Below are 26459 nucleotides of genomic sequence, written 5' to 3'. Positions count from 1 at the left end.
GAATCAAGAATGGTACCACTTGGGCTGACATAGGCATTTTCAAATGAGGCTAAATTGCTGATGTGCCACAATAACCCCCCATCCAATTCAGCTACATTTGTATGTACTAAGGGATTTTGAAATGTGCAAGATCCAAACCTGTAAGAAGGGAAGTGCCATGTCCTTCTGGTCAGTGGGCAGAGGGGCTATGGCCTGGTCTTATTGAAGATATTCCAAAATATTCCAAGATACTGTGTGAGGCTGTAGATGGGAAGACCCTGTTTTTCCCCAAAATGCAGCTCCATGTGTATGTAAGACCTACATTTGCCATCATGATACACACTGTTCTCCCTGTTTTTTTGACCAGCCTCTTAAGGAGAAACAAAGTCCTTGTGTACATTATTGGTTTTCTCACTGCAAAACCAGAATGATGATGTCACCTGGATTGTAACTGTGTCGTATTTATTTATGTTTGCAGGATGTGGAGTAAATTTCACCAGCCCTGCAGGTCGTATCATCTCTCCTAACTACCCCAGTCAGTATGATAACAACTTGAACTGCAGTTATATCATCGATCAGGGACCACAGTCACTGGTGATCCTAGAGTTTGAGACTTTCCACTTAGAAGGTAACTGGTTCTTCATAATTTAAATATGTACTGCGAAATGTAACTTCTTACTTGAAAATATACAATTCTTCTATCATGGAAAATAGTTGATGGTTTTATTTGCTGGTCCATTCTGAAAATCATTTACAGACAAACATTTTCAGAGATAGTTTCAAGGGTTCAGTTTTGCATCACTGAAGGCTTCCAGAAGAGCAAAGACAGATTTTGCCTGTTGAATATCTTGCAGCAACACAGTTGGGCATTTGCCAGGTGGTTGGAGTATAAGAGTGACTGCGGCCAATTTGGGTCTTTGTTCCCGCTTTTTTTTTTTTTTTTGCCATTGAGTCTTATAATCTTTTTGATCTTAGGCCAGCTGTTTTGCTTTTCAGTGCTTCTGTTTCCTTAACTGATAAAACAGATATATATATGTTTTGGTATTTTACATGGATTTACGAACATATAAATGTGAAACCAGGTGAAAGACTACAGGAACTGAAAACCTATAAAAGTTGTTACCCTGTATATACCCATGAACAAAAGTGTCTCTTGAGATTTTCAAACTTGGTAGCATTTAGCCAAGAAATAACAGGTATAATATCTTGGTCTCATTGGTGTGAATGGTAAAATTTTCCCAACTTTGTTAGGATCAAATTTTTATGGGTGGAGATGTCGTGATAACACAGAGGAATCAGTGTGTCTAAACTACTAGTGGAATGCCACACATATTTTGAGACCATCTTAATTTGGTTCCCTTAAAGTCACCTAGACAAAGAGATTTTTGAGTAATTTGTTACTAAACTGGGGTGCGTAATTCAAATTTTTCTTCAGATGAAACAATAAAGTCAGAAAATAGGCTTCTTTATTTTCTTTTTAAGTTTTCAAACTTGAATTCAAAAGTATTCTGGTCCAAACTTAATTTATGTCTGAGATAAAGATTTGATTTGACTATGATTTTATCTGAAACACTTTTTTCATCCGCTAACACAAAGTGCTACTTTAAGATTTTTTTAAATTAAATGTAAACCACAGAAATTACATAATTTCTTCATGTAGAAGACATTATTATTCAGCAGACACATTAAACATTAGGCTGAATCAGATGATGCCAATTTTGACACCTCTATGAGTACATTACTGATCTGCATTCTGTCTGTGAATTCAGTTAATTTATAAATGGATTCAAGCTTTTATTGTCAAGAAGGTAAAAGCAGACATGATAATAAATAGAGACCTAAATAAATACTAAAAATATTCTACTTCTTGCAGGGCAATTTGCTCTTTTATTGTTATACGCTTCCTTAGGCTACACAAACCAAAAGTCCTTAGTCACATGAAAGAAAACAACTGTGGATATGAGCTAAAGGACATCTGGTTATAAAAGAGGAAGTATGACCCTCTCCAGTAGTTGATTATTAATATTTTTCACAGAGTCTTAAAATATCGCCCTGTAGCAGAGAGAAATTGCATGGGTTTAAATTGTAAAGAAGACTGAAACCACCATCTTGCAAACTATCATACGGAAGTGAAAACTTATTCAGCATTCCCACTGAATATGTTTAGCACATGTGCCTAAGGGTTTCCAGCGTGGACTCCCTTAGCTCTTTTGCAAAGGCAGAACAATGTTTGGCAGCATCTGTTAAAAACATTTATAGCTATTCCATATGCAAGGAAGCACTGCACCTGCTTAGATTGTTGCTGAGTGTAGCCTTTAAAATTTTAGCCATGCTAGTACAGATGTTATGGCTTGGGTTTTTAAAATTTAGCTACATGTCCAATTAACATAATTTACTACTTATTTGACCTTTCAAAAGAAATCCAATTGTTTTTTTCATGGTTGGTTAGTAATGAAATGAAGTATCTAAAATAATGCCTGTAAGGCATACATATTCCATTGACTTTAACTGGTTGAGATATCTTTTCCAGAAAATTAGAAGGCAGAAGGTAATTGGCTATAGTGCATTGGTACAAAATTGAATGACTTCATGGGTTAGTCAAAGATCTCTGCTGTAGAGTAGTTATGTTTTCAATTATAATGAGACGCCTGTTCTGATTATAAAGAACGACTCCAAATGAGGCAGTTAACCCACAGCAGTGATACAATGTCAGTATCTAGAACCAAATGAACATGACATGCATGTAGTACTAAATATTAAATCTGTATTAAGCACTAAATATAGCAAGTAACAGAGCGAGAGAGAAACTGGGGGAAATTGCATTTGTTGATTTTGTGATCAAAATCTAATCTAAATTTGCTGCTTCCCGGATAAATTTTTATCTGACTTTGAGGCCCTGAAAAGAGACATCTAATTTAGATTATCAACTAGATTTATCTCCTCTTATAATGAAGTGAAAAAGTGCTTTAAACTCAAAATCAAATGTGTTGTACAGGTGGAATGAATTGCCATCTGAAGGCCTCCCTTGCTCTCTTTACCTATTGACTATTACAGGAAGCCATAGACAATAGTTTACAGAAGATACTTAAGATTTAGGCAGCAAAACATAGGTGAGCTTAACCCTATGAATGGAGTTTTGCTTAGTTTCTGTGATTTCCTTGCGGCCTGACGAATGTCTCTTCTGTGCCAAGCCGAATATGGTTACAGAACTTCTCTTTTGATTTGCCTGTTTCATGAACTTGCATAGGTTGCCACTTGTTTCTTGTAGTACCACCTGCATTGTTGTGTTTGGTTATTTTATGAAGAAGCAAAAAATTGGGGCGAGTTTGTTTTCTCAGCCCCACTTCTGGCACAGTGGTAAATGTCATCTTCCATTGGTCCTCCCTCCTTGGATCAAAGGTCTACACAAACCTAACATATTAGAATTAGTAAAAAAAACTTATCTATCTTATTAGACTTACTATCTAAGAATTAATTAATCACATCCATCTTTTGTTGATAAGTTTTATTCAGATGAACTTCCCTACAAACACACGCCTAGGACAGCTACGGTAGTGTATTACTAAATGGCTGTAATACTCTTCAAGTATGAGTATAACATCCAACGAAGTCTGAGTTCCAAATCATGGCAAATGGATGTGGGCCTGCTGCGATATCTGCTTTTAGAATTCTGTAGTATTTATACTCTGTCCATACACAACAACTGCATTGTGTTGATACCATGTTGACCTGAAAAATGTTTTAATAACTTGTTTTTTTCTCTTTTTTTTTTTTTTTAATATGTAACTATAATTTTGCAATCTGGGACAGGGTCACAGCTTAATTTCAGAGTCTTCTCTATTTGCTTTCTCAGTTGTTACTAAGCAATTCAGAAATTAGACAAGTTTTGCAACAGATTCTTTTGAAAGAGGAGATAGATAGATAGATATGAAAGACTTATAATTCCTGCTTTCAAAATAGTATCTTGTGCTATGGAGCTGGTTAATATATTGGACAGGAGTATATATCTGTATAATACTTCTCCTACATTAGTAATTACTAATTGTATTAACATTTATACCAGAAACTACAGTTGTAAACCAACACCTCTTTTTTTTTTTTTAATTTTTACAAACTTTAAACAAAAAGATCGGCTCTGCCTCAATACAGGATGAAACAGAATCTATGGCTATAGACCAAGATACAGAAAGAAGACATTGTTATTAGTGATCAGATAGTTAGGGGCCAAAATTTGGTCAAGGTTTTTGTGCAGGCATCATATCAAATAAATGACTTTATGGAGAATAATGAGACTGGGCAGAAAATTCTGCTAAATGGAAAGGAGACAACACAAAGGCATATTTCAAAATGTAATGTAAGGACAACTGAAGCTCTTATCATATGAACTTTGGAGGCAGGAGTCAATGTATCAATGCTGAGCTGTACCAAGAGATGATAAATAGAGTGGAGATAGATAAAAAAAGGCCTTGAAAGCAAATACATGCAGCAATTCAACGAAAGAGGGATACGTTCATAGTGTCAGGCCAAATAATTGATATCTCCAGCAGTATTTGGAAGAAATATTGTCAAGGTTAGAAGAATGAATGGTACAGTATCCATGTTGGAAAAATCACTGTTTCTCAGGTGAAAGTCACAGCTATGTGGAAGGATAGATAAGAAGAGTTTCTCTTAAAGATAATAACTGGAAACACTTGACAATATTTACATGTAGCCTGGATGGGAAGACATAGAGAGATCCAAACCATAGACATGGACTTAATAAGGGCAGGCAAAATGATGAAGCTGTAAAGAAAGAAGATGCAAAGGAAGACTTGAGCAGGGGGTGGTGGGGGGTGGGGGAGGAAAGCTCTCTTATTGAATGCTTTTGTTGAGAGACAAAAATAAGATTTTAGTTTGAACAGAAAGAGGCCTCGAGGAGGGAAGTAGATTTATGGGGTCATCAGCACAGAGTCAGTAGTTGCATCTGTCCTTGCAAATGAGATTATACAGCACTAATGTGGAGATAAAGACAGGAGAGGAGATGTCTCATTGAATCCTCATGGATGAATCGGAAGAGAGAAAACAGTAATACCAGGATGAGCAAAAGCTCTTAATAGACAAGGTTTTATAAAGAAAAACAGTGCAAACTATGTGGAAAGTGCCTGTCAGCTCAAAGAGGATGTGGGTCTAATACCTGGCTAAGAAAAGATCTCTGGAGACTCATGAAAGCTGTTCCGTTGTAGTGCAAGGAACAGAAATTGGTCTGGAAAAAAATCTAAGATGATAAAACTGAGGAAATAAACCACAGAGAAGAATCACTGATGATGTGCTGAGTATGTGTAAAGGCTGAAGTATGACATGAAGAGAAAGAAGAGAGGAATCTGAGTCTGGGGATTATTTACAAAATAATGCATTTTAGTGTGGTGAGAAATTAAGGAAAAGTGTAAACAAGAGAACGAGTTACAGGATAGAGATCAAACAATCATCAGTCCTGCCAGGATTCATGGGTCATAAATGATATTGGCCCAAACAATGAGGATTCAAAGCTAGAAATTAAGCCTTTTGCTTACAATCCTGCGTCAGCCCTCTTATTCTTTCCAGTGCAACAGTTCAAAAAAGCTTGTGATGGGTATTGTGGACGTTTGCTTTGCTGAGAAATCCATTTCACTTCATGCCTTTCTCCAAAGTCTCTTCAGAAAAGGACATGAGTTGTTTTCTCAAATCCTTCCCATTCTATAATTGTACTTGTCTCCACTCCTTTTTTTTTTTCCATTTCTTTGTATTTTAAAATGGATTGTGTTTTTTAATTGTATCACATTATCAAGTATTCTCATAATAGGGTAGGATATGAAGAATATTTTAAATTAATTATTTTAACAACAGTGTAATCAGCTATCTGATAGGGCTGATTGTTTTAAGCTTAGTTACTCTTACAAGAGTCTGACAAGCACCGTATTTCCCTATTGGCATAATTGTAAAGCATGTTAGAATACATTGTCTTCCTTGGGAGAGAAGGAATTTTTAAACTGAAACTCCAAAGAGGATTGAAAATATAACTGACTGCTGGGATTGCTCTGTTGCTCTTGTGAAACAGAATTACCACTCCATTCCTATTTGTCATCCTGCTCAATACAAGTCATCCTGTTTCCTACAACACTAGGAAGCAGCTTGTTTTGACTGGACAGTCTGGAGGAATCACTCCAATGCAACAGTGGGCTCAGCGACTCTCCTGTTAAATTTAGATTATTCCCTGTTAATCCTTTGTGGTTGAAGTAACTGCCCCATTGTTGCTAACAGATCGGTAAACATGATAACTTAACCTCAATAAACATGTGACACTCCAGCTTCCATTATGCTTGTAAATGATGAAGAAAAAGACAAAGAAAGCATCAAGTTGTTCTATAAGCATAACAACTAATGAAGTTCATTTTTCAGTAGACGTGTGTGGTGTTTTTCACTGACAGCATTAATCCAGCTTTCTTGCATAACCCATGTTGCTCCCTTCTTGCTCCCACATGATACCAAACCTCTCTAGCTCCCACCATACATCCCTTGGTGGTACCATCAACTTTTCCCCATGCTTACGGCTCCAGCTGGGCAGGGAAGTTGTGACGTGGCTCTGAGCTGCCAGGCTGCTGGTGGCTAGTGCTCAGCAGGTCTCTGCCTGAACTCACAGCCCTTACACTTAAAGCACAGCTTGTCCTTCTTTGGGGACATTCCCCTGGCACTTTAACTCAGCTACTGACCTTCATGAAACTTATATGAACTTAATACATTTGAGACCTCTTGTCTCAGTCGAATCTGGTTGCAAATGGTGAGGTGGCTAGAAAGTCAGCAAGGTAGGGCAGGGAATCGGAGAGGATGTTTCATTCCTCCAGAAACCTAACTGCAAGTGAGAAACTAAAAACCAATGGGAAAAAAATAGTAGAATTCTACATTTCCCATTTCTGTGTTTCTCAGTGCTTCTGAATGGGTGGCTTTTCACTCACCCTAATATCTGCACTGATTTCTCCCTAAAACAGATTGCTCTTGAAAATCATCAGGTTTTTTCCTATTGCTCAGTCATCTCCAAATCTCCGCTGTCTGCCACAGTTACAGCATTTCACTGGCAAACTGCAAGATTAAATTTACATTTTTTTTTGGTCTTCTGAGTCAAGCTGAACAATCCAGGTTTAGGTACTCTGAGGGAATTCAGAGAGAAAGAAGTCAGCTCTGAAACATGTTAGCTTATGGACTATTTTTTCATTTTCCCAAATTATCACTCTTAATGATTTAAAATACCCTGAACTGAGTGCTGACTTCCACATTAGGTAAAGAAATACCAGGTAGTTGGTGGCCTGTAACAAAAAGTGCATTGCTTTGATCTGCCAGGGAGATCCATGCTTTTGTTAGGTCCTCTCATCTCCTCATAGATGGTGTCCACTCAACTATGAACTCCCACAAACTTGAGGGGCCTGGACTCTTTTCCAGATGATAGGATGTGTTGAATGAGACCAGTCTGATGTCTTATATACAAGGTCTCTTTGCCATTTTCTGCCTCAGTTTTTCTGCATGATAAAAATTGACATTTGCTTCCTCAGCAAGCAAATGAGATCCAAAGATCCTGGAAGGGAAAGTAATATAAAATTTAATTCTTATCCTGTGTGAAGTCTATATACTTGCAGCTCAGTAAATCACATGGAAAACATGCTGCTAACGTTTCTGCATTATATGTCCATGTAGCCCCAGCACTCTTGAGCAGAATTTGTCTTTATGATGGAGTAAGCATCTTCAGTGGGACGAGGGTTACCCCACATCCTGTCATCACGCTCTGTGGTAATGAGCTCCCTGCCCCAGTGAGTGTCTTTGGACCTATGCTGCTCAACTTCTACACTGACTCCCACATTGCAGGCTTTGGATTCCAGGCAAGATACAGAACAATTGGTGAGTACCCACTGTCCTGTGCTCTAGATGGTGGAAATATTCTGGCTGGAAAATGGTTCAGGGTAGGAAATGTTGTACTTCATTTTGGGAATACCTTAGATGGATGTGGATAGTTCATACTCCCTCTCCACTTGCCCAAAAGAGCTCTCAGGACCAGGACATGGGACTGTTCGGTGCATGTTGTCACTGACTGATGTGTTACCGCACAATTCTTATTTCAAGATGCTACATGGGACCAAATCAAGAACTGAAACACTTTTCCTTTGCTGTAGAAAAGAAATGTCACCCATTTTGGCAGGGTTTTTTTTTGTGTTTTTTTGTTTTGTTTTTTTTCTACAATGTTTAAGGAGAAACATCACCAGTTTTTTTAACTGAGTTCATTTAAAAGATTTTATCACATACAGGAGAATGGTCTGATTCTCAGTTATAACAAAACTACATTATACAACATGGGAACCAGAACAGGATCTTTAAATGCTATATGCCTCTATTTGATGACCCTCTTGCAGTGCTAGGTATTAATGTAAATAAAAATTGGGATCTAGATATATTTTTATTTTTTAATAAATAATTTCACCAAAACTTTCTGTGGATCACATGAGATCTCTTTTGCTTTAAAGAGGCAATATGTATTAGAAAAAGAAGTTTCCAAATGAGTTTAGAATTTATGTCTGCACAAATATAAATATCCCAAAAGATTAATTTTATTGTCAAAACCAATTTTATTATTTTCTAGGTTTAACTTGTAGAGACAGTACTTTGATTTTTGAATGCATCATTTTCTAACTGCAGAGAAAAGTGTGAGTTCTTAACTTTGGTATTTGCCACAGCAAAAAGCATAAGGCTAAATTTGTTATATAAAATGAATGGCCTGATACAGATAAGACAGAAGAAATGGCACTGAGAAATGACAACGTGCAGTTACTCATGGAAAAGACCTTCATAACTCCCTCAACTCAGTTGCTGCTATCTGACTTTTGACTTCTGACATTTGAGAAAAATGACTGCAGCCTTATTAGCTTGTTGTTGTATATAAAGCAGATTCTAGCAATTAACATTCCTCTTCCCTCTAGTTGTATTGTTTGCTGAAAAAAAAATGAAAAAGGCTTCCCCCTCCTAGTGTAGAATAATGCTGATTCTTTATCCTCCCGGCTCCTGTCCTTTATCTGCCAGTGCTCCAGGCCACCAGCCTGAGCAGGGCTAAGGAGACAGGGGCTCTGTATCCAGCAGCACCCTGTATGGGACTGCCTTAGTTAAGGTGGTGGCCTGGGCAATGGCATGTCCTTTTAAACATGAAAAGCTGTGTGTGGCTTTGAGCTATTTATCAACAGGACGCAGGGAAACATTTTTTTTTTTTTCTTCCTAAGTTAAGATTATAAAATAAAGGCTGAAGCTAACAATGGAGATTAGAGTTAGTTTTATAATAGTTTTTGTTCCCTCGAGCACTGAAGCTGGGAACAAACATTAGCCACATCCTGGCCTCAGCAGCGTCCATGGTGTGAAACCCTGAGAAGCCAAGCAGTGCCTTTAGTTCACATCTGCAGAGTTTAACTTGCTCCTCAGCCAGAGAGCAAGCATGCAGGCTTCCAACTCAGCCACCCCCACTGCTGGTGAGTGCCAGCACAAGGTGAGGAACAGTCCCCAGGGTTAGTGATACCTGGGGACTTCTCTCTGCTTTTCTGCACAGAACAAATGCTGCAGTAATGCTCCAGCCCTGCTGGGAGGTGGAGAGATGATGAGGCGCTGTGTACAGTTATTCCAGAAAAATCAGGGGCAGGGCTATGAGTGCAATTGTGGCTGCTTTTGCGTCAGTGCCAAACTTTCAGGGGCTTCCGTGGGGCCAGAGTTTAGATGAGGGAATGTCTTTGCCCACATATCAGTCAGGTTTCTCTTGGCAAGCTAGAATGTGTGCAGAGCTACTCCAGGCACACCTCACTCACACTCTTGCATGGGGCACCCACCCCATCCTGTTGTTCCCTGGTCCTAATGCAGCACACTTGAAATCAGGCTCTACCTTTTCCTGCAGAAAGAAAGCGCCATTGCCATTTGGTATGGACTAGGAACAACCTGTTACTTCAATACTGACTACTCTTGCACTGCAGAGCACAACCTGATAGACATCTCCGCATGTAACAGTTCTAGGCATGACAGCAAAGACTGCTCCTAATTTATCAAGAGCTTTTCTTTCCATATGGCTAAACTCCCGTAAGAAATATGAGAATTAGGACCAAGCTACTACTCAGACACTTATCACTGTTTTTTCTGTTTCCCTTACAGCTTGTGGTGGCATTTTCAATGGCTCTGTTGGTGTTATCAGCAGTCCAGCCCAATCAGTTCTTGATTATCACAACAACATGAACTGCTCATACTACATCACAGTTGGAAATGGCAAAATAGTGGCCCTCAAGTATGTAATCCAAGTTCAGCTTGTCATCAAGGGGACAGGGAAGTCTCCGATTCCAATTAAAGACAGCAATTATTTACAATTTTCTCCATCTCTCTTTTTCCAAAGGGAAAGCTGAACTGAAATGTGAAATGGCTACTGAAGCCACCTTTATCAACCTCAGGCTCCCTTTCATCTTTCTCTGTAACTTGTTACGTGCAAAACATCACCACAATTTTAACTTCTCACTTTGGTTACCAAGAGGACTAAGAAACTGTAAAAATGCAGCTCATGCTTTTAGTTAAGTTCTGTCAGCCTTTGAGGAGTTATGACACTCCTGTGAGTTTATATAAGAAAAAAAATAATTATTTTAAAAGAGTCATACTCACTTTACAGCCCAAGTAGTAATGCCCACCCAGAAAGAGTATACTTCTGAGTGTGTGCTGTCTTGCCTAAAATAGGGGTATGGCTGCAGCAAAATCTTGCCACTGAGAAAGTAAAAGATGGATACATTCTTCTGTCATATATATGCTGGTGGTGAATTAAGAGAATATGTCCCAACTAAGTGGAAGACCCAGCTGGTCTGCACTCTGAGCCTGCATTTTGTATGTCCCTCATGTGCCCAAGGAAATTGCAGCCTGAGCAATTTGCAGAAGTGAAAGGGGGTATGTTTGCACAGGGGAGACCTGCTGCTTCACAGAAAGCCAAGGTGGGCTGACGGCTTGCTTTGCAAGAGGCCTGGTGGGTGAGGGTCACTATTCCTTTGAGGCTGGTTGGCTGGAGTGTTTTGCCATGCAGTTAATAGTTCTGCTTGCTTGTTTGTCTGTGTATTGCTTTGGTTATTGCTATTACCTGGACCTTTCCTTAAGCACTAAAAACACACATAACACAGGAGTAGAAATGAAAACATGATACCTAAAGCTCCAAGTGTATTTTACAGATTCAACAGCTTCCAGCTCGAAATATCTCCCTCCTGCTACAAAGATTATGTGGCTGTATATGACGGCTCAGACACCCATGCTCCTCTCCTCGGGAAATTCTGTGGCTCAGAACTGCCTCCAAATATTAAGAGCTCCAGCAATAACTTGTTCCTGGTGTTTAACACTGACTTCTTTGGATCAGACAGGGGATGGAAAGCATCTTTCAGGGAGACCTTAGGTAAGACTCATAACCCCAAGAACCTGCTGGTAAGTAATTTCCTTTGGTGAGGAGCAGTTACGGTCTCCCTCACTAGGGGTGCTGGAAGCAGAAGAATGTTTCTGATTTTGTAAGAATTGATCAAACTAAGCTAAATACTGGGCTTATTGTACGTACCCCTGCATTCCAGCCCTGGTTCTGAACTGATTCCTTATATTCTTTGCTAACCTTTTCCTGCCTCGCTGAAGGCACAGGCATTTCTTGGGTGACTGAAAGCTTAGCAGCACCCAAAGGCCTCTCTTTTGGAGGAAATCTGGCAATACATGAGAACTCTGATTCTTCTGTAGTCAAAGGTTGGTGGTGCGCAATCCTCAATTTCCATTTCCTTGCGGTTCACCTCACACCTTTTTAAAAACTAAAGTGTTTTAAGGTCAGTTAAGATTGGGGTTCCTCCCCAGGCACCACTGTGCTGATCTCTGCTGATTTGGGGGACCAGTCTAGTTAGCTGGCCATAACATAAATGGTATCATAGTAAGAGGGCACTGGATGTAAAATGTTTTGATGGACACAAGAGTCAGGGGCAAAGCTTGATTATTGCCTTAAAAAAAGGCTTAAACCCAGTAGTCAATTTTTAAGATCAAGGTGTAAAAGCAGTTTTTTCCCTTCTTGTAACAACTGAATTGTTTAGGGATGATAAGCAACAAATGATTATTACATGTAAATTGATTCCATGTCATCGCTACTGGTTTCCTGTGTAATTAACTCAATGTTTCTGGGATCTAGAAAGAAGTAAGTGTCTGTTTTACAAAGCTGGCACTCAGACAGATCAGAATGAAAGGCCTTTGTGGCAGAACAAACATAGTCTTCTGCTGAGTCATTGAATCCCCTCCCAACCCCTAGCCAGTGACTTTCTCATTTGATGCAGTCTGAGAAAGTATTTACAGATAAGGAAAATAACTGGTTCTACAGCCTTGCCAAGAAAAATATTCCCACAGAACCTCACAGTCACTACTATTATTAACTCTTCCTTTGCTTCAGTCTAAGCAATTGCTACAAGAATCTTTAAGACCACTCTTGTGGACTATTATGGCAAGTAGCATAATGTTGCTTCACATGTTGCTGTCTTTAAGCTGTTAGGTATCAGTTGTCAGAGATCCCCCACAGTCTGGGTTTGTGTTTCCAGGGTGAGATCATCAGGAACTGCCCAAGCTCTTGCTCTTCCTGTTGGCATATAGTCAATTTTTTAGCCACTGACTTTAGATTTATTTGTGCAACTTGCCAGAGATTCTGCTTAAGCACACAACAGAACACAAGCCAAGCTCTTCAAGTCAGTACCATGCCTGATGATTTCCTAGAGTGAGGAGATGCCTTTTATGAATAAGCTTTGACATCTATTAGGCTGACTTTTGGAGGGACATTTCTGCAGGCTCCCAAGGAAAGGGAGGTTGTGAAGTTGCAAGTTGGAAAAGATGACTATGCAGAGATGTGGGTTGTGTGATGAAGAGCCCGTGGTGGTGAGATGCTTAATGGTAGGTCTTCTTTCTCCGCTGTGGGAAGCAAGCCACAGGGACTAAACCACACAGCCATTAGGAATGATCCTGACAGTCCCATGCTAGTACAGAATGGCCGAAAAGTAGAAAAGTATATTATAAAAGGAAAGCATGAGTCACAGTCCTATAAACGTTTCCAGTTTGACTTGTCTAAAAAACAGAGCCAGGAAAATCTGTGACACATCTTTGTACTATGAGGTCTGAGACTCTGCTTCAAATGAAAGAGAATAAAACCATGAAGACCTAAAAGCCTGCTATTCTAAATGTTGCTTTAGAGAAGCTCCCTCATGTCTGTCAAAAGATAAAACCCATGTGGTTTTGTAAGAGTACAAATGCAATCAGATGACAATTAATAATGATAAATCTCTTGGATAAGGAAGATGGTATCTGTAGAGAAACAAGAAGCCTCATTATCTGTTGGATGACAATGAGCACATTATTCTGTAGTTACTCAAGGGAAGCACAACTGGATAACGTAATTATTGCTCTCTCTTTAATGTGAGTGATCCTGATTATGTATTGGAAAGAAGTGAGCAGAAACAGTATACTCATTTGTAGCAAACTAAACTATTTCCTTTCCTCACAAGCTCTTCCAATTTCTTTCCTGATCAGGGTTCTCTCACGGGTACTGCCAAAATCCAGGGTTATCCATTCTTTTTCTCTTGTGAATTTTATTAGTAGGGAGTCCATCTGATAACCACTGTGGTGAAAGGGAAGACAGAAGATGAAGTAGGACACTTACAGAAGCCTAGTAAGACTGACAATAACCAGGCGTTCAAAAAGTTAAACCCTGAAATTTCTGTAGAAAACCACGCTGTTTTAATGAAAACAATTTGTTTGCATCACTGATCCAGCACCTACTAGAATATTTAAGGTCCCCCCAGTAGTCAGAAAAGGGAGACTAACAGAAAGCATGAAATAGTATTAATTTGACAGTACAGCAACATCTCACCTATTTTGTAGGGCATGTAGTGATAGGACGAGGGGGAATGGCTATAAACTGGAAGAGGGCAGGTTTAGATTAAACATTAGGAAGAAGTTTTTCACTTTAAGGGTGGTAAGGCACTAGAACAGGTTGCCCAGAGAGGTGGTTGAGGCCCCATCCCTGGAGGTATTCAAAGCCAGGCTGGACGTGGCTTTGGGCAACCTGGTCTAGTGGGAGGTGTCCCTGCCCATGGTAGGGGGGTTGGAACTCGATGATCTTCAAGGTCCTTTCCAACCTAAACCATTCTATGATTCTATGATTTTGTCACATCTTTTCTTTCACCATGCTACTCTACGCTGTGCAGTATAATCTTAAGTGCACATTTCAGAAGCAGCATTCTTTGTCATAGCCCAGTCTGTGATAACGGTGCATTTGAGGCAGGGGAATAGATGGCCCTTGTTGGTGCAGTTCAGAGGGTTTATAATTTCACTATCTCTGCTGCTAAGTTTGGACACTTATCAGCCTCATTTTTGGAATCCCTTGGACATGCTCTCAGGCTGAGCTGGTGAACTGGACTGACTGGAAGATCCCAGCCTGCTCCAAGTGTTATATTTGTGAAAAGACAGACTCCTCTTGCCTTAGTTACCACTGACCTTTTTTCTGCCTTTGTTTTCAGTCTGTAAAATGAGAATTATACCTCCTTTCTACAGCGAGCATGTGCTCCTCTAGACAATCAATAAAAGGATGAGAAGAGATAAATCAATACCAGCTTAAGGCATTTAGTTACACGAGATGTCTCTGTGAAGGAAGGAAAGCTAAGATCTCTCCCCAAAGAGTGAGGTCTGCATGCACTGAGCTTGTGACTCGGCCAAAGATTTCCTGATTATCTCTCAAGCTCCAAGGGGAGACCTGAGCTTTTCAGCTGACCCTGGCTGGTGGGGACAGAGCCTGCATATACCTCTGCCATCCCTGCTGTAACAAGCAGTACTTTGTACTTTGGTGATAAATGGAGCTTCTGCCTATTCCCATTCAGCAGTGGGGTGACCCTCTCACCCCAATTTGTGATCCCTCTGAGGCTTATGATACAAAGGCTAAGAAGACATATAAGGGTTTGGGGTTTTTTCTTGTTTTTAAAGCACCACCAAAGCCTGTCGGGAGATGTAGCTGTGACCTTATTAACAGCACATCATTTCTCCTTGGCAGGTCTCTGTGCTCATGTACATAGCTCCATTGTCTCAGTAATGAAAAAATATATCACACACTAAACCATCAGAGAAGCATCTAGGGGTTTTCTGAAATGCAGATCTGCTCATTGAGGCATCTAAGGAAGCCACGTGAATTTACAAGAAGCAGTTACACATGATTAGGTATGTGGGTTGAGTCAGAAAGCTCTGAGCTTTCTTCACACAATTCAGGCAAAATTGAAACAGAGTTGGGACAGTGGGGAAGAGGGCAGGAAGACTGCCTGCTTTTTCTCTGCAGCCCAAAATCCTGCTTGATTTCAAGCTGTAGCCAGCTCCTTCCCCTCCCCTTTTTTATACTATCTCTTGTAAGCATGCAGGAGAAATTCACATTTATACTTCGTGAAAGAGCAGTATGGTGTACTGCATTAATACCAATGTTGTCCCTTGTTTGCATTGCCTTGGGGCTCACAACCTCATGGGCCACAATTCCACTGCACTAGACACTGCACAGGCAGAATAAAGCAACAATCTGCTGTCACAAACAGATTATGATTTAAACACAAGACAAGGAAAAACAGATGGTCATAGACAGGCAAGAAGAATAGGATGGCAACAATGAGAAAACTAGTGTTGTAGGCTCTAAGGCAGAAGAAATGCCTCCAAAACCTTTGGCAACCATTAGGCTGTTGGAATGTGAGGTCCTTAAACACCCTGTCCTCTGCATTGTCCTCAGTTTGCCCAGTTTTTCTCTCAAGGATCCCTCCTCCTTTTTATTCAACTGAGCATTTCTGTTGAATGAATATTAATCATTTTACATAGGAAGAGAAATCGTAAGTGAATAGAGTTTAGAAGAAAAATAGCTGGGGAAAAAAATCTTCTCTGATAGACCAGAAAAATGCATTAATAGGTAATCTAGATAAATAATTTAGCATGCATATAATAGATTATAATCTATATGCTTTTCTTCCTGACAAAATGATCTGTAACTTACCTGATAAACCACCCGGAGGTATCTGTCTTCCTTTATTCTATTAGCTGTGTATTGAATTACTTGTTTCCTGTTTGGAATACAATATACTAAGCATCTATCACTAATGGGTTTACTGTTATGCTCTCCCCTAATGAAATTAAAGTGTACTTAGTGTACTTTTAAAAAATGGAGCCAGTAGAATTTTCACAGCATTTTTATGCTATTTTATTTTATCACCAAGAAAATTGCTTAATATAGTTCTAAGTCCAGTTCTGCCTGGCAAACTGAAAGCTTGGCTCTGTATTCGGTTTCTAGGTGCAGCTTTTCAGCACTGCTCAGCATGCACAGTTGCTGTGGAGTTTTTCTGGATTGTTTAGAATTGCTGGAAAAAAATAGTTCTGAATGGGCAATATAAGGTGTAAATTATTGGTTTGGTTATTCTATTGCATAGGTCAGGGTTAAGTGTTCTTCTGTGAGTCATTTCTAGATTCTTACACCACCATCAGTAATTAATTACATTGATTTATGTAAATAATGTTAGCACCTGCTGTAGGTGGCACCAGGCACCTGTACTGACAACAGCAGTTATGGCCTGTTAGGTGGGAAAGGACTCAGCACAGCTGAATATCAGGTTTCCTGCAAATTTTTCTCCTTCCAACAAAAACATTTCAGAAGAACGTGTCCTTGAATGTGTCATGTGAATGCTGTGGTGTTTTCTCATGCCTTTGGAAAAGCAGCAGTGCCTGGCAGAGATTTCACAGCCCATTAGGACCAGTTTCCTGGGGTGCATCTCAAGATATCCAATCTGGACTTAGAGCCTGGTGCTGCAGAGGGTCTAGCTGAGAAGCAAATTGCTTGAAACTCACAAGTCTTCTTGCAAAAATTTCTTTGGGCTTTTGCTTCACACAATTTTTTACCAAATATATTACACATTAATATTACACATTTCAGATTCATTACATTGTCATGGCTTGACTATAATTAGCTTAAACTATTAAAATAATGAATAAATCACGGTTAATAATATCTTTTCTTGATCTTATTATAGTCTATGAAAATAAGAACATCCATAACAAGCTCTGAACATATGTTCATAAGTCACAATTCCTGGACTGTTTCTAAATGTATTTTGGGGCTCAAATATAAAAATATGTGTCAGCCTGAAATCTGACTAAATTTAGAAAGCACTTGCAGTGTTGAAATACGTCTCTTCAGTATCTCTGAAAAGAATACAACTGTTGAGATAAGGGATAGTCTACAAATGCCTCAGAACATTTCTTCTCACAAAGCAAAATAAACAGAAGTGGTTTGCATACCCAGACTGGATAGACAAGAAAAGAGGTAGACTTTTAGATAAGAAATTTCTGACTGACCTGAAAAAATCAGGTGAAAAATAATTTTCAGACACAGTGATTAAAAATAAATTTGTAAGTGACTAAACAGTTGAAGGCCGCTGGGATATTCAGATTAAAGCCACTTCACACAACTGGGGGCAAACTCTACTGGTATGATTGTTTTAGCTTTACTGAATTCAATGACTGCTTTAGCTGAAAACCTGTACTTTGGTGCATACAAACAAAGGGTGAGGATACATTTCTGACATCACAAGAGAGATCTGCAAAGGCTCGGGCGGCTGTGATGCCAACAAGTACACTAATACAGTATTAGAAAGTATTAGAATGAGATCAGACTGCATGTCTGCCTCTGGTCTCGCAGAAAAGCATTGAGGAGATGGATAGGATGGTACATATATTACAGTTTTGCAGCACTAGGGCAGGCTTGGCACAGAGTATGTCTGGACTATATTTGATCAGCCAAAAACTTAAGAATATGAACTTCATCTGACTGCATCTGTGACATCCTGCTAAAGCAGGAGATTGGGGCTTTACAGTTCTAAATGTCACTGCTGGAACCATTGCCAGGCCATCAAACCAGTCAAAAACCCTTTCTGTGTAAAGGCTAGGCTGAAGACTAAAGAGAGTCCTGTGCTTTCAGAAGCATCCTTCTGAAACGTCGCAGACATTGTGGTCGGGGCGGGCACTGCTGCCAGGGTCCTGTTGCCATGCGAAGTCACGATGTCTGTAGAGTGATTGCCAAACATGGCAACCAACCTCTACCGCTCAGCTTGTGAAGGTTTACCAACCTTCAGCATCAGCCACAAGACGAAGTACAACAGTAGGATTCCTTCCTATGTCCTTCTGAGCCTTACTGTTTGAAGCTGTGATCCAAACAAGCTATGAGCTAATTATTACAGCCACGATTAGTCCAGCCATTCCTCTGTACTGGAAATAAGACCCATCAAGAAAGAAGCATTAGTCTTGGCAGAGTTAATCTTTGCTTATTCTGATTTTTCGTTCGGTTCAGAGAGAAGCCTAGAGTTCCCAGGGATGTTTCCAGGTGAGACCAAACATGATTCAGAAATCTGGGAGAGGATTTTCATTACTGTTCAAGTAGAACTAGAACAGTTCTTTGAACTTTGCTGCCTTTTAGTAGACATTTGTGGTGCTCATTTAGTGAGAAGGGAAGGGTGGCAAAATTTGTTGTGTTTTGAAATGTCATTGGTTTAGCTGTTTCTGATAGATTTAAAACTATTCAGTAGGCTTCCTTTCATATAATCCATACCTATATAAATAAACCTTACCCCTGGCTGTGCTTCAAAGGCAGGCAGCTTTGAAGATTCATCTTCATCTTCATTCCATATCTAGAGGATGTAACTCCTAACAGAGAAATATGCGCTTGCTCTCTGCTGTAATCATTTTTATTTGCCATAGGGAACCTTCAGTTCTTTCTTTCCTGAATGGTCCTTCAGCCTTTTAGTTTCATTAATGCTTCCCACCAAAAGCAATTAGTGATGACAGCGTGTGCCCTAGTTCTTCTGATAATTTGTGTTCTCTGGCAAGCTGTTTTGAAGCGGACAAGATTGCAATCTGATTTATGATGACCTTATGAATTTTATTTTAAATAAGAAACCAGAGACTGAAACAACACAGTAAGCCATGTAGTCAATCCATCTGCCCCACACAAATTGTTCTACGAAGTACATTTCTCATTATTTTTATCAATTTTAGCTTTTAGTATCTAGGAGGCTATTCTACAAATTAACGGGCTTCTTAATCCCACACTTTGCCTAAATTTTAGCTACATTTTTTTCTGGCTGTGTTAGCCAACAATAAATATAATTCCATCAATGACCACGAGCAGGTTGGATGGCTACTATTTGGCCTTCTGTTCAGAAGTGGTGCTGATTTTTAAAATGATGAGTTGTGCCCTGGCTACAATGCAGTGCAATAGCATTTCTTCTAGCACAAGTTCCCTCCTGTTAAGCGGCTGGTTCTTCATTCACTTGTGGGCGTTCCCTAGATCTACACAGCTTCACTGTTCTGTAACTTTTAGTGGCTGAACCCAGATGTAACATTGATTAGTACTGAAAAACACCAAGATAGATAGATTTTTCAACAAGGGCTGCTCTTTATTTGGCTTGATGCAGGGCTACTTGATATCTGGTTGGTTTCCAGTCTAGGCGTTATTTATAACATGCTGTCCTGTAAGGATTTGACTCAACCCTGACTGAGCAGGGTAAGCATTGTGAAAGCAAATGATGAAACCTCATCTTTATTAACTGTAAATCATACTTTTAGTTATTTGTCTCCCCTTAGATGCTATTACTGGCTATACTAGCTAAAAATAATTTTCTGATCATGAAGATTTGGCCTGTTTCTCTCTCTGTTGGGCCCATTTTCCGTGCTGTACACACACAGGTTGCCCATATCTGTATTTTTTTGTCATCTGAGCTATCTTTATAGATGCACAGCTAGCAGTGAAGTGCACCATTCCAAAGGTCCAGCCATTTGATACGAACAAAAAAAGGACAATCCAACAGCACTGAGGGCTTTCCTGTCTCGTGGCTCTGTGGCAATTCCCCGATTCCTGTTGCAATGGTCTGACTGGCATCTCTGCAACTCTTAACTCTGAAAAGGATGAAGGGGAGCTTTGTAAGGTGTCTGACCCATATATCACTACAGACTCAATATTGCGGGGCTGGATGGTCAGATTATGATCTATGCCTCATGATTATATGCTTAATGTTATGTTTAGTAGATGGCGTTCAAAATGCTGAGCAGCTCCAACGAGTCATTTCAGGGGGACTGAATAAATCAGGCAGAAGGGTGAACCCAGAGAAAAACACAGTGAAACTGCCCTCTTAGGGCCCAGGCACGCTCCTATCTGACATTTTCCTCCTTCCTACACAATTTGTGAGAACATGATTTATCACTCACATTTCCCCCGCTGTTGTTCTCGGCTTCTGCAGTGGCAATGGAATGAACGCTAACACTTTTCCAAGTTTCTGATTTCATTAACAGCCCACAAAACTGGACTAGAGTCTATTAATTCCTGACTTTTTCACTTTGTAATAAGTTTCCACTGTTCATTTTTAGCTATGGCAAAAACTTAAATCTCGTTATTAAGATTTTGGTTTTAAGCAAACTTCATTTGAGGGTGGGGTTTTTCCGGCTTTGGTTAGTAGAGCGGGACGACATTTAGCCTTAGTCACTCCGGTTTAACCATTACAGTCTTGCAAGACAGGGCTGTCTCCAACCCCGGGATTACTGACGCAATCCTGACACTTGGATGCCGATTTTTCACCAGAGTGATCTTTTGTAATACTGTAGCTCAAGTAGGGCGCAGTTTTTTATATATTTCCATGACTGGAAATATATCAGTGTGTCAAGGTTAAGTCACTGCATGTCAGACAGACAGGCGTATTTTACACACGCAGATGAAATTCTGAAACTCTGCTCATGTTGCTTAGCCACAGCTGTAGCTTCTTTTATTATCTAATTCTCCTAAAAAGATTCACTGTGGGAGACAGCAGGATGCTTGCAGTTACTGCTTTGCTCTGTGCAGTTTACAAAAACTCTTTCAGACTCAAAAGGAAGAGTATGAACGATACTTTATTTGAATTCCTGAATTAAATAAGTGGCCAGGAGATCCCACAGAGACTGGGGAAGGAAGCATAAAGTAAAAAAATTGATCGGATTTACTAGTCCAGTCCAACCTCTGGAAATCAAACTATAAAAAAAAAAAAATCAGTGAAAAAAAATCCCTTCAGATAGCCTGTATTTTTTGCTTGTCTGTAATTAGAGACAATGAAATGGTTCTGATCTTCTATTAAGTGCTTTTCTCCAAAAGTAATTTCTTTCAGTGTGACTGAAAACATTCTAGGGTTCAAATTTTCACCACGAGTAACTACAGTAAGGTACTTAGCTCTGCATGTGGGATCCAAACAAAAAGCAGCCTGCTTTTCAGAGGGGTTATAAGTTCCCACCACGCAAAACACTTCCAGAAGTCAGTCCCTTTTAGCTGGACTCCTGAATATGAGCCTGGGTCTCAGTGCCAGGCTGCCAAATTCAATCCCCCCAGAACGGGGTCATATTGCCAAAACAAGCAACTTAATTTTTAACTAGATTTTCAAAGTCAACAACCCAGTGCCCCCTGCTGTCCAAGTACTCTTACTAGCAGGTAAGAATAAAAAGGCCTTCCAAATACTATTCTATTTTATTTCTGTCCTCTGTCTTCTTATAATCCCTTTTAAAAAATCTGTTGCTACATTTTCAAAGTGGATATTTATATTTTATATTCAGCAGAAGACACAAGCCTTTCTTAATTCATTCTACCAAATCTAATTGTGATTCATATGTATCTAACACGGTCTGTGTTGAAAGCCTTTTAATCATTCACATAGTCCTTGTAAGACAGGACAGTAAAATTCTGTAGCACAGAAAAAGCTGCTGGCTTGACATTAAAGATCTGAAGATTAAATAAACACCAGGGATTGCTTTTAAAAAGCTTCTGCTTCTTCAACAGGACCTCAGAATGGCTGTGGTGGTTACTTGACAAATTCAGCCTATAGCTTTGGCCCTCCAGTCTCCAATGTGACCAGAAGATATGAGAAAAACCTGGACTGTGTATGGATCATAATTGCACCTGTGAACAAACTGATCAACCTCACCTTTACTTCGTTTGTGCTTGAAGCACAGTCTGCTCAGGCTTGCCGATATGATTATGTCAAAGTAAGACAGCTGTGTATTTTAACAAGAAAATATCAGTGAGATGCAATCCATTAGCCTCTACATGAGGCTAAAACTTAATTAATAGAAAATGGTCTCATGAAGAAATTAAATTGTTTAATATAATTACACTTTTTTTGTGGGTTAGATTACTACTCCAGATGACATCCTGCCTTTTTGAAAACCAGTAAGAGTTTTAACATTGTTATGGGGACAAGCTTCTGTTCTTAAGACTGCCTATATAAATGAGTATTTATTTCACAGAATAGAAACAAAACAAAACCCAAGCACTTTGAAAGTAAACATGCAGATTCATTACCATACAAAATTGCTTGAAAATAATTTGTAAAATTTTGAATAAATAAGTCTGGATTCTAAATGCTCAGCTGTGAAAGCTATTTTCTTAGACGTGAGCATACCAACGTAGGATAGCAGAATGCTGCTAAACAAGAACCACCAAGGAGTGATCTAGATCCTGTGGAGTACTAGAGATGCTCAATGAAACCAGGAATGAACTCTACATTTTGGTAAATAAAATCTACCTTGCTCATTGAAAAGCACTTTGAGATTACATATACAAATGAAAACAGATGCCAAATTAAAATAGAATAAATTTTTGATAGATTTGCAGAGACGGGACCACAATGTTCCATAATGCGATTTACACTGTCCAACAAAATTAGTTAATATGGCAGTGAATAATTATAGTCATCAAGAATATCCTGTTAGAGCACAAGAGCGCTGACTGTGCTTTCAAGTAAAAGAAACTGTAATGTCAGGAGGGGTCGGAGAACTTTATTTCCATTTATTGTTGTTCCTAAACTATTGGTGGCTTATATTCTTTTCTTCTTTCAGCTTTATGATGGAGATAATGAAAATGCCAATTTAGTTGGCACATTCTGTGGATCTATAGTGCCAGCTCCATTTCTTTCTACCCGTAATTCCTTGACAGTGAAGTTTATCACAGACAATTCTGTGGAAAGGGAGGGTTTCAATGCTACCTACACCACAGTGGATCGTAAGTATACATGTATACGCATGTATATATATTGTTGTGAGTGTTTTGTGGAAATACATATTTAAATAATAAATCATCAACATTTGTTCTAGATAGAGGGCCTAGGAAGGTGCAAATGTGGCCCTTAGTATAGCTCGATGGCCCATCTATAAGCAAGCTAAAAGCTAGTCCCCAGTACAAGTCGCATCAGTCTTGGCTGGCTGCGGGGTGGCTATCACTCTGGAGTGCAAAACAGGAACACTCTATCATACAATTAACAAATACTCTGATATTATAGGGAATAAACATTTATTTGAGTTTTACAACATGACACAGCGTTAGGACCTGTTTTACTTTTACTTCCTCTAGAGAGTCACAGGTAAATGCAAAAGTGTCTTGACCAGTGTAGTTTTGCTCAATAGATATTTTTCCCCAGTTGGAAAGGTTTTCACTCTATGATGCATTTATTACTATTTTACACAGGAGCGTGTGGAGGAATATATAATGCAACTTCTACATCCCTGACTGCAACGTCTCCTAACTTCCCGAATGAATATCCACCCTTTACTCTCTGTACTTGGGTCATTGATGCCCCTCCGCAGCAGCAAGTCAGGGTGGTGGTAGAGGCCTTCCGCCTCCATTCTGGCCAGGACTGCTCTCAGAACTACCTAGAGCTCCAGGACTCACCAACAGTAAGAAATTTACAGTTGATAGCACTCCCCATTCACATTCAGCTCCCTTCACTCTTTGTAAAGAGAGGAGAAACCCACTGTTTGGTAACAGATTAATTGATGATTCTGTGTGAAGGGCACATCCAAAGCAGTGCCTCATTTAATATGCGTTAACTGGTGCACAGACCTCATGGAAACACACTACACACACATTGAATTAGACCCAGTAAGTGTTACACAATTGTTCACAGTTGCTGCGAGTAACAGAGCTGCCAAACTTAACACCCAGAAAATACTGCCCAACAGCAAGTTTTCATAAACTAATTGTACTTCCTCCCACCCAATAAACATAATAAAAAGAAATATTCATGCCAAGAAGAGTGTTTGTAGAAAGCCTCAGGCAAAACCCAACCTGTTTATGTCCCTTCTATTATATTATTCTAAACCTTCTTTTATTGATTCTTGGTTTGGCTTGAAAATACCTGTTACATTTGATTTGTTTCTCACAATAATTGAGCATAAAATGTTGAGGCATTATTAAGTGATTTCCACGAGAACTTTAAAATGTGACTGCATAACTGGTATAGAAAGTGCTGAGAGATCTATTCACCTCAAGTTCAGTAAGTAGAAAACCAAATTATATCATTAAGTAGAAGTAACTTGTGACACCTATTGAATTTCAGCACAGCCAAGGATCAGTCCATAGATTCTGTGGCACTGAAACTTTTCCAGTCCCTGAATTTTATTCTTACGATCGCACTGCCATCGTGACTTTCAAATCAGATGAATATATGATTAATAATGGAGTCAGATTTACTTATCAAGCTACAGGTAAGCTTCAAGAAATGTCTAAAATATCTGCCTACCATTCTCTCTGTTGATTCCATATGGTGAAAAGCAATACAGAGGTCTGAAATGCTTGCATGTTTCTGCTTTTCTGTCTCAAGGTTGCAGCAGAGAGTATAATCAGCCATTTGGTTACCTGAAGAGCCCCGGCTGGCCCGGTCGTCACCCCAGTAATATGGATTGTTCTATCATTCTACGAGCTCCCCTGAATCACACAATTTCTCTCTTTTTCCATGCTTTCAGTTTGGAGGACAGCATCCAGTGTTCACGTGATTTCCTAGAGGTATCAAGCAAGTATATGTATTTTGTGGGCCTCTGTCAAAACCTGCTGAATTCAAAGGATATTAATAAGCTTGGATCAAGTCTGAGCTCAACTGACATTAGGGACTAATTTATTGCTACAGTTTTATGGTGAAAGGAATTCAAATGTTATAGTAAATGGTTAAACAATACACACTATAGTAAGTCCAAAACCAATAAATAAGTAGTTTCATTATCAGCTGTCTCATCTTTACCTAGCTCTTGTTGATGTCACCCAGTTAGCAGAGCAAGCCAGGATATTTTTCATCCAATATTAACGTCTGTGCATGAACAGAAAGCCATAAATCTGAGTGCTTTCATTCCAGCAGTAAGATTCCATCTGCTTGATATTTTTCTTAAAAATATTTTTTTCTAAAAACACACTTTTTCTTAAAAAATAATAATAATGGAGCTCTAGTAACAAGTGTGGGACACTTGCAAAGGTACTTTGTGTCAATAAAAAGCATATCCTCCTACACAATCCTTGCTCTGTCCTTTCACACTTGTTCGAATAGGGTTCCCTATTCGCTGTCCAGATGACAAAAATCAGATGTCTCTCGCAGAATCATTATTTAGTTCTCCTTTCATATCCTTTTTACTGTCTCAAGAAATGGATCTGAGCATCAGCATTACTGGAGCTCAGAAAAAAAACACCAGATTAAACCTGAGCTATGTAATATGATATGTGTCTTAATGTGACCAGGGAAAAGAATGGTCTGCAAGGTAAAGAATTAATCTTTTCATCTGGAATATTAACATTTCTTCTGGAAAATAAAACATGGGCTTGAATTGCAAAAGCACATCTTAGCTACTAGTCAAGTAATTTTTTCAGTCAGAAGATGTACCACACCATAAAATTTAGCCACCTGTTTCTGATGATACTTGTTCTGTGCAATTATTTGCAAAACTCAGACAGACTGGTTAATGATCTCTTTTTCCTTCTATACAAGACTATATAGTAGGAAAAATAACAGTGTTAAAATGACAATTATGGTATGCATGCAAGTCACTACATAGTTTGTGCTGTGCTTGTATCACTGCATAATTTTACTAGTGTATAACTGGCATAGGGATTTAATGTTGACAATGTATTTTGTTTCTCTTCAAGGTCAGAAATGGAAGTGATGTGCAATCACCACTACTTGGCAGGTTCTGTGGAAACACTGTGCCCAGTCCAATCTTTCCCAAAAATAATGTTGTCTACCTTCGTTTCAAGAGTGATTTTTCAGGGGCTCGTGATGGATATGAAATTACTTGGACTTCATCCTCAAGTGGTAAGCCTGTAATTACAAAGTAATTCCACTCAGCAATTGTACACCGAGAGAAAATAAAGAAATGTGGAATTTGGCCTGCTCAGTTTGGGCCCTGCCTCATCAACACTTAAGACCTCCCCAAGCACCCGTAGTCCACCCTATTCAGCTACTGGATTGTTGTTCCTGAAGTTGTTCCCAAAGACCAGTGGGACAAATCCATTTTATGTGATGGAAGCTATTCCCTCTCTCTAATGTTGACTTCAGCAACCTCAGAGGATGTAGTCCACTTAATAT

General features: G+C 39.3%; 1 protein-coding gene across 1 annotated transcript in view; it reads left to right on the top strand.

Annotated features, from left to right (window-relative positions):
* CUBN (cubilin (intrinsic factor-cobalamin receptor)) overlaps positions 1-26459 on the top strand; it is a 146685-nt gene that overhangs the window by 117689 nt on the left and 2537 nt on the right. The window contains exons 56-65 of the mRNA XM_009887113.1: positions 458-607; positions 7681-7881; positions 10159-10288; positions 11205-11422; positions 21896-22101; positions 22954-23116; positions 23579-23787; positions 24450-24597; positions 24714-24895; positions 26021-26186. Coding sequence (XP_009885415.1) covers positions 458-607; positions 7681-7881; positions 10159-10288; positions 11205-11422; positions 21896-22101; positions 22954-23116; positions 23579-23787; positions 24450-24597; positions 24714-24895; positions 26021-26186 — 1773 coding nt within the window. The remainder of the gene's footprint in view (positions 1-457; positions 608-7680; positions 7882-10158; positions 10289-11204; positions 11423-21895; positions 22102-22953; positions 23117-23578; positions 23788-24449; positions 24598-24713; positions 24896-26020; positions 26187-26459) is intronic.

Source organism: Charadrius vociferus, unplaced genomic scaffold (genome assembly GCF_000708025.1).
Source record: "Charadrius vociferus isolate BGI_N301 unplaced genomic scaffold, ASM70802v2 scaffold126, whole genome shotgun sequence".
Lineage (NCBI taxonomy): Eukaryota > Metazoa > Chordata > Aves > Charadriiformes > Charadriidae > Charadrius > Charadrius vociferus.
The sequence above is the reverse complement of the archived record's forward strand: the minus strand, read 5'-3'. Positions and strand labels throughout refer to the sequence as shown.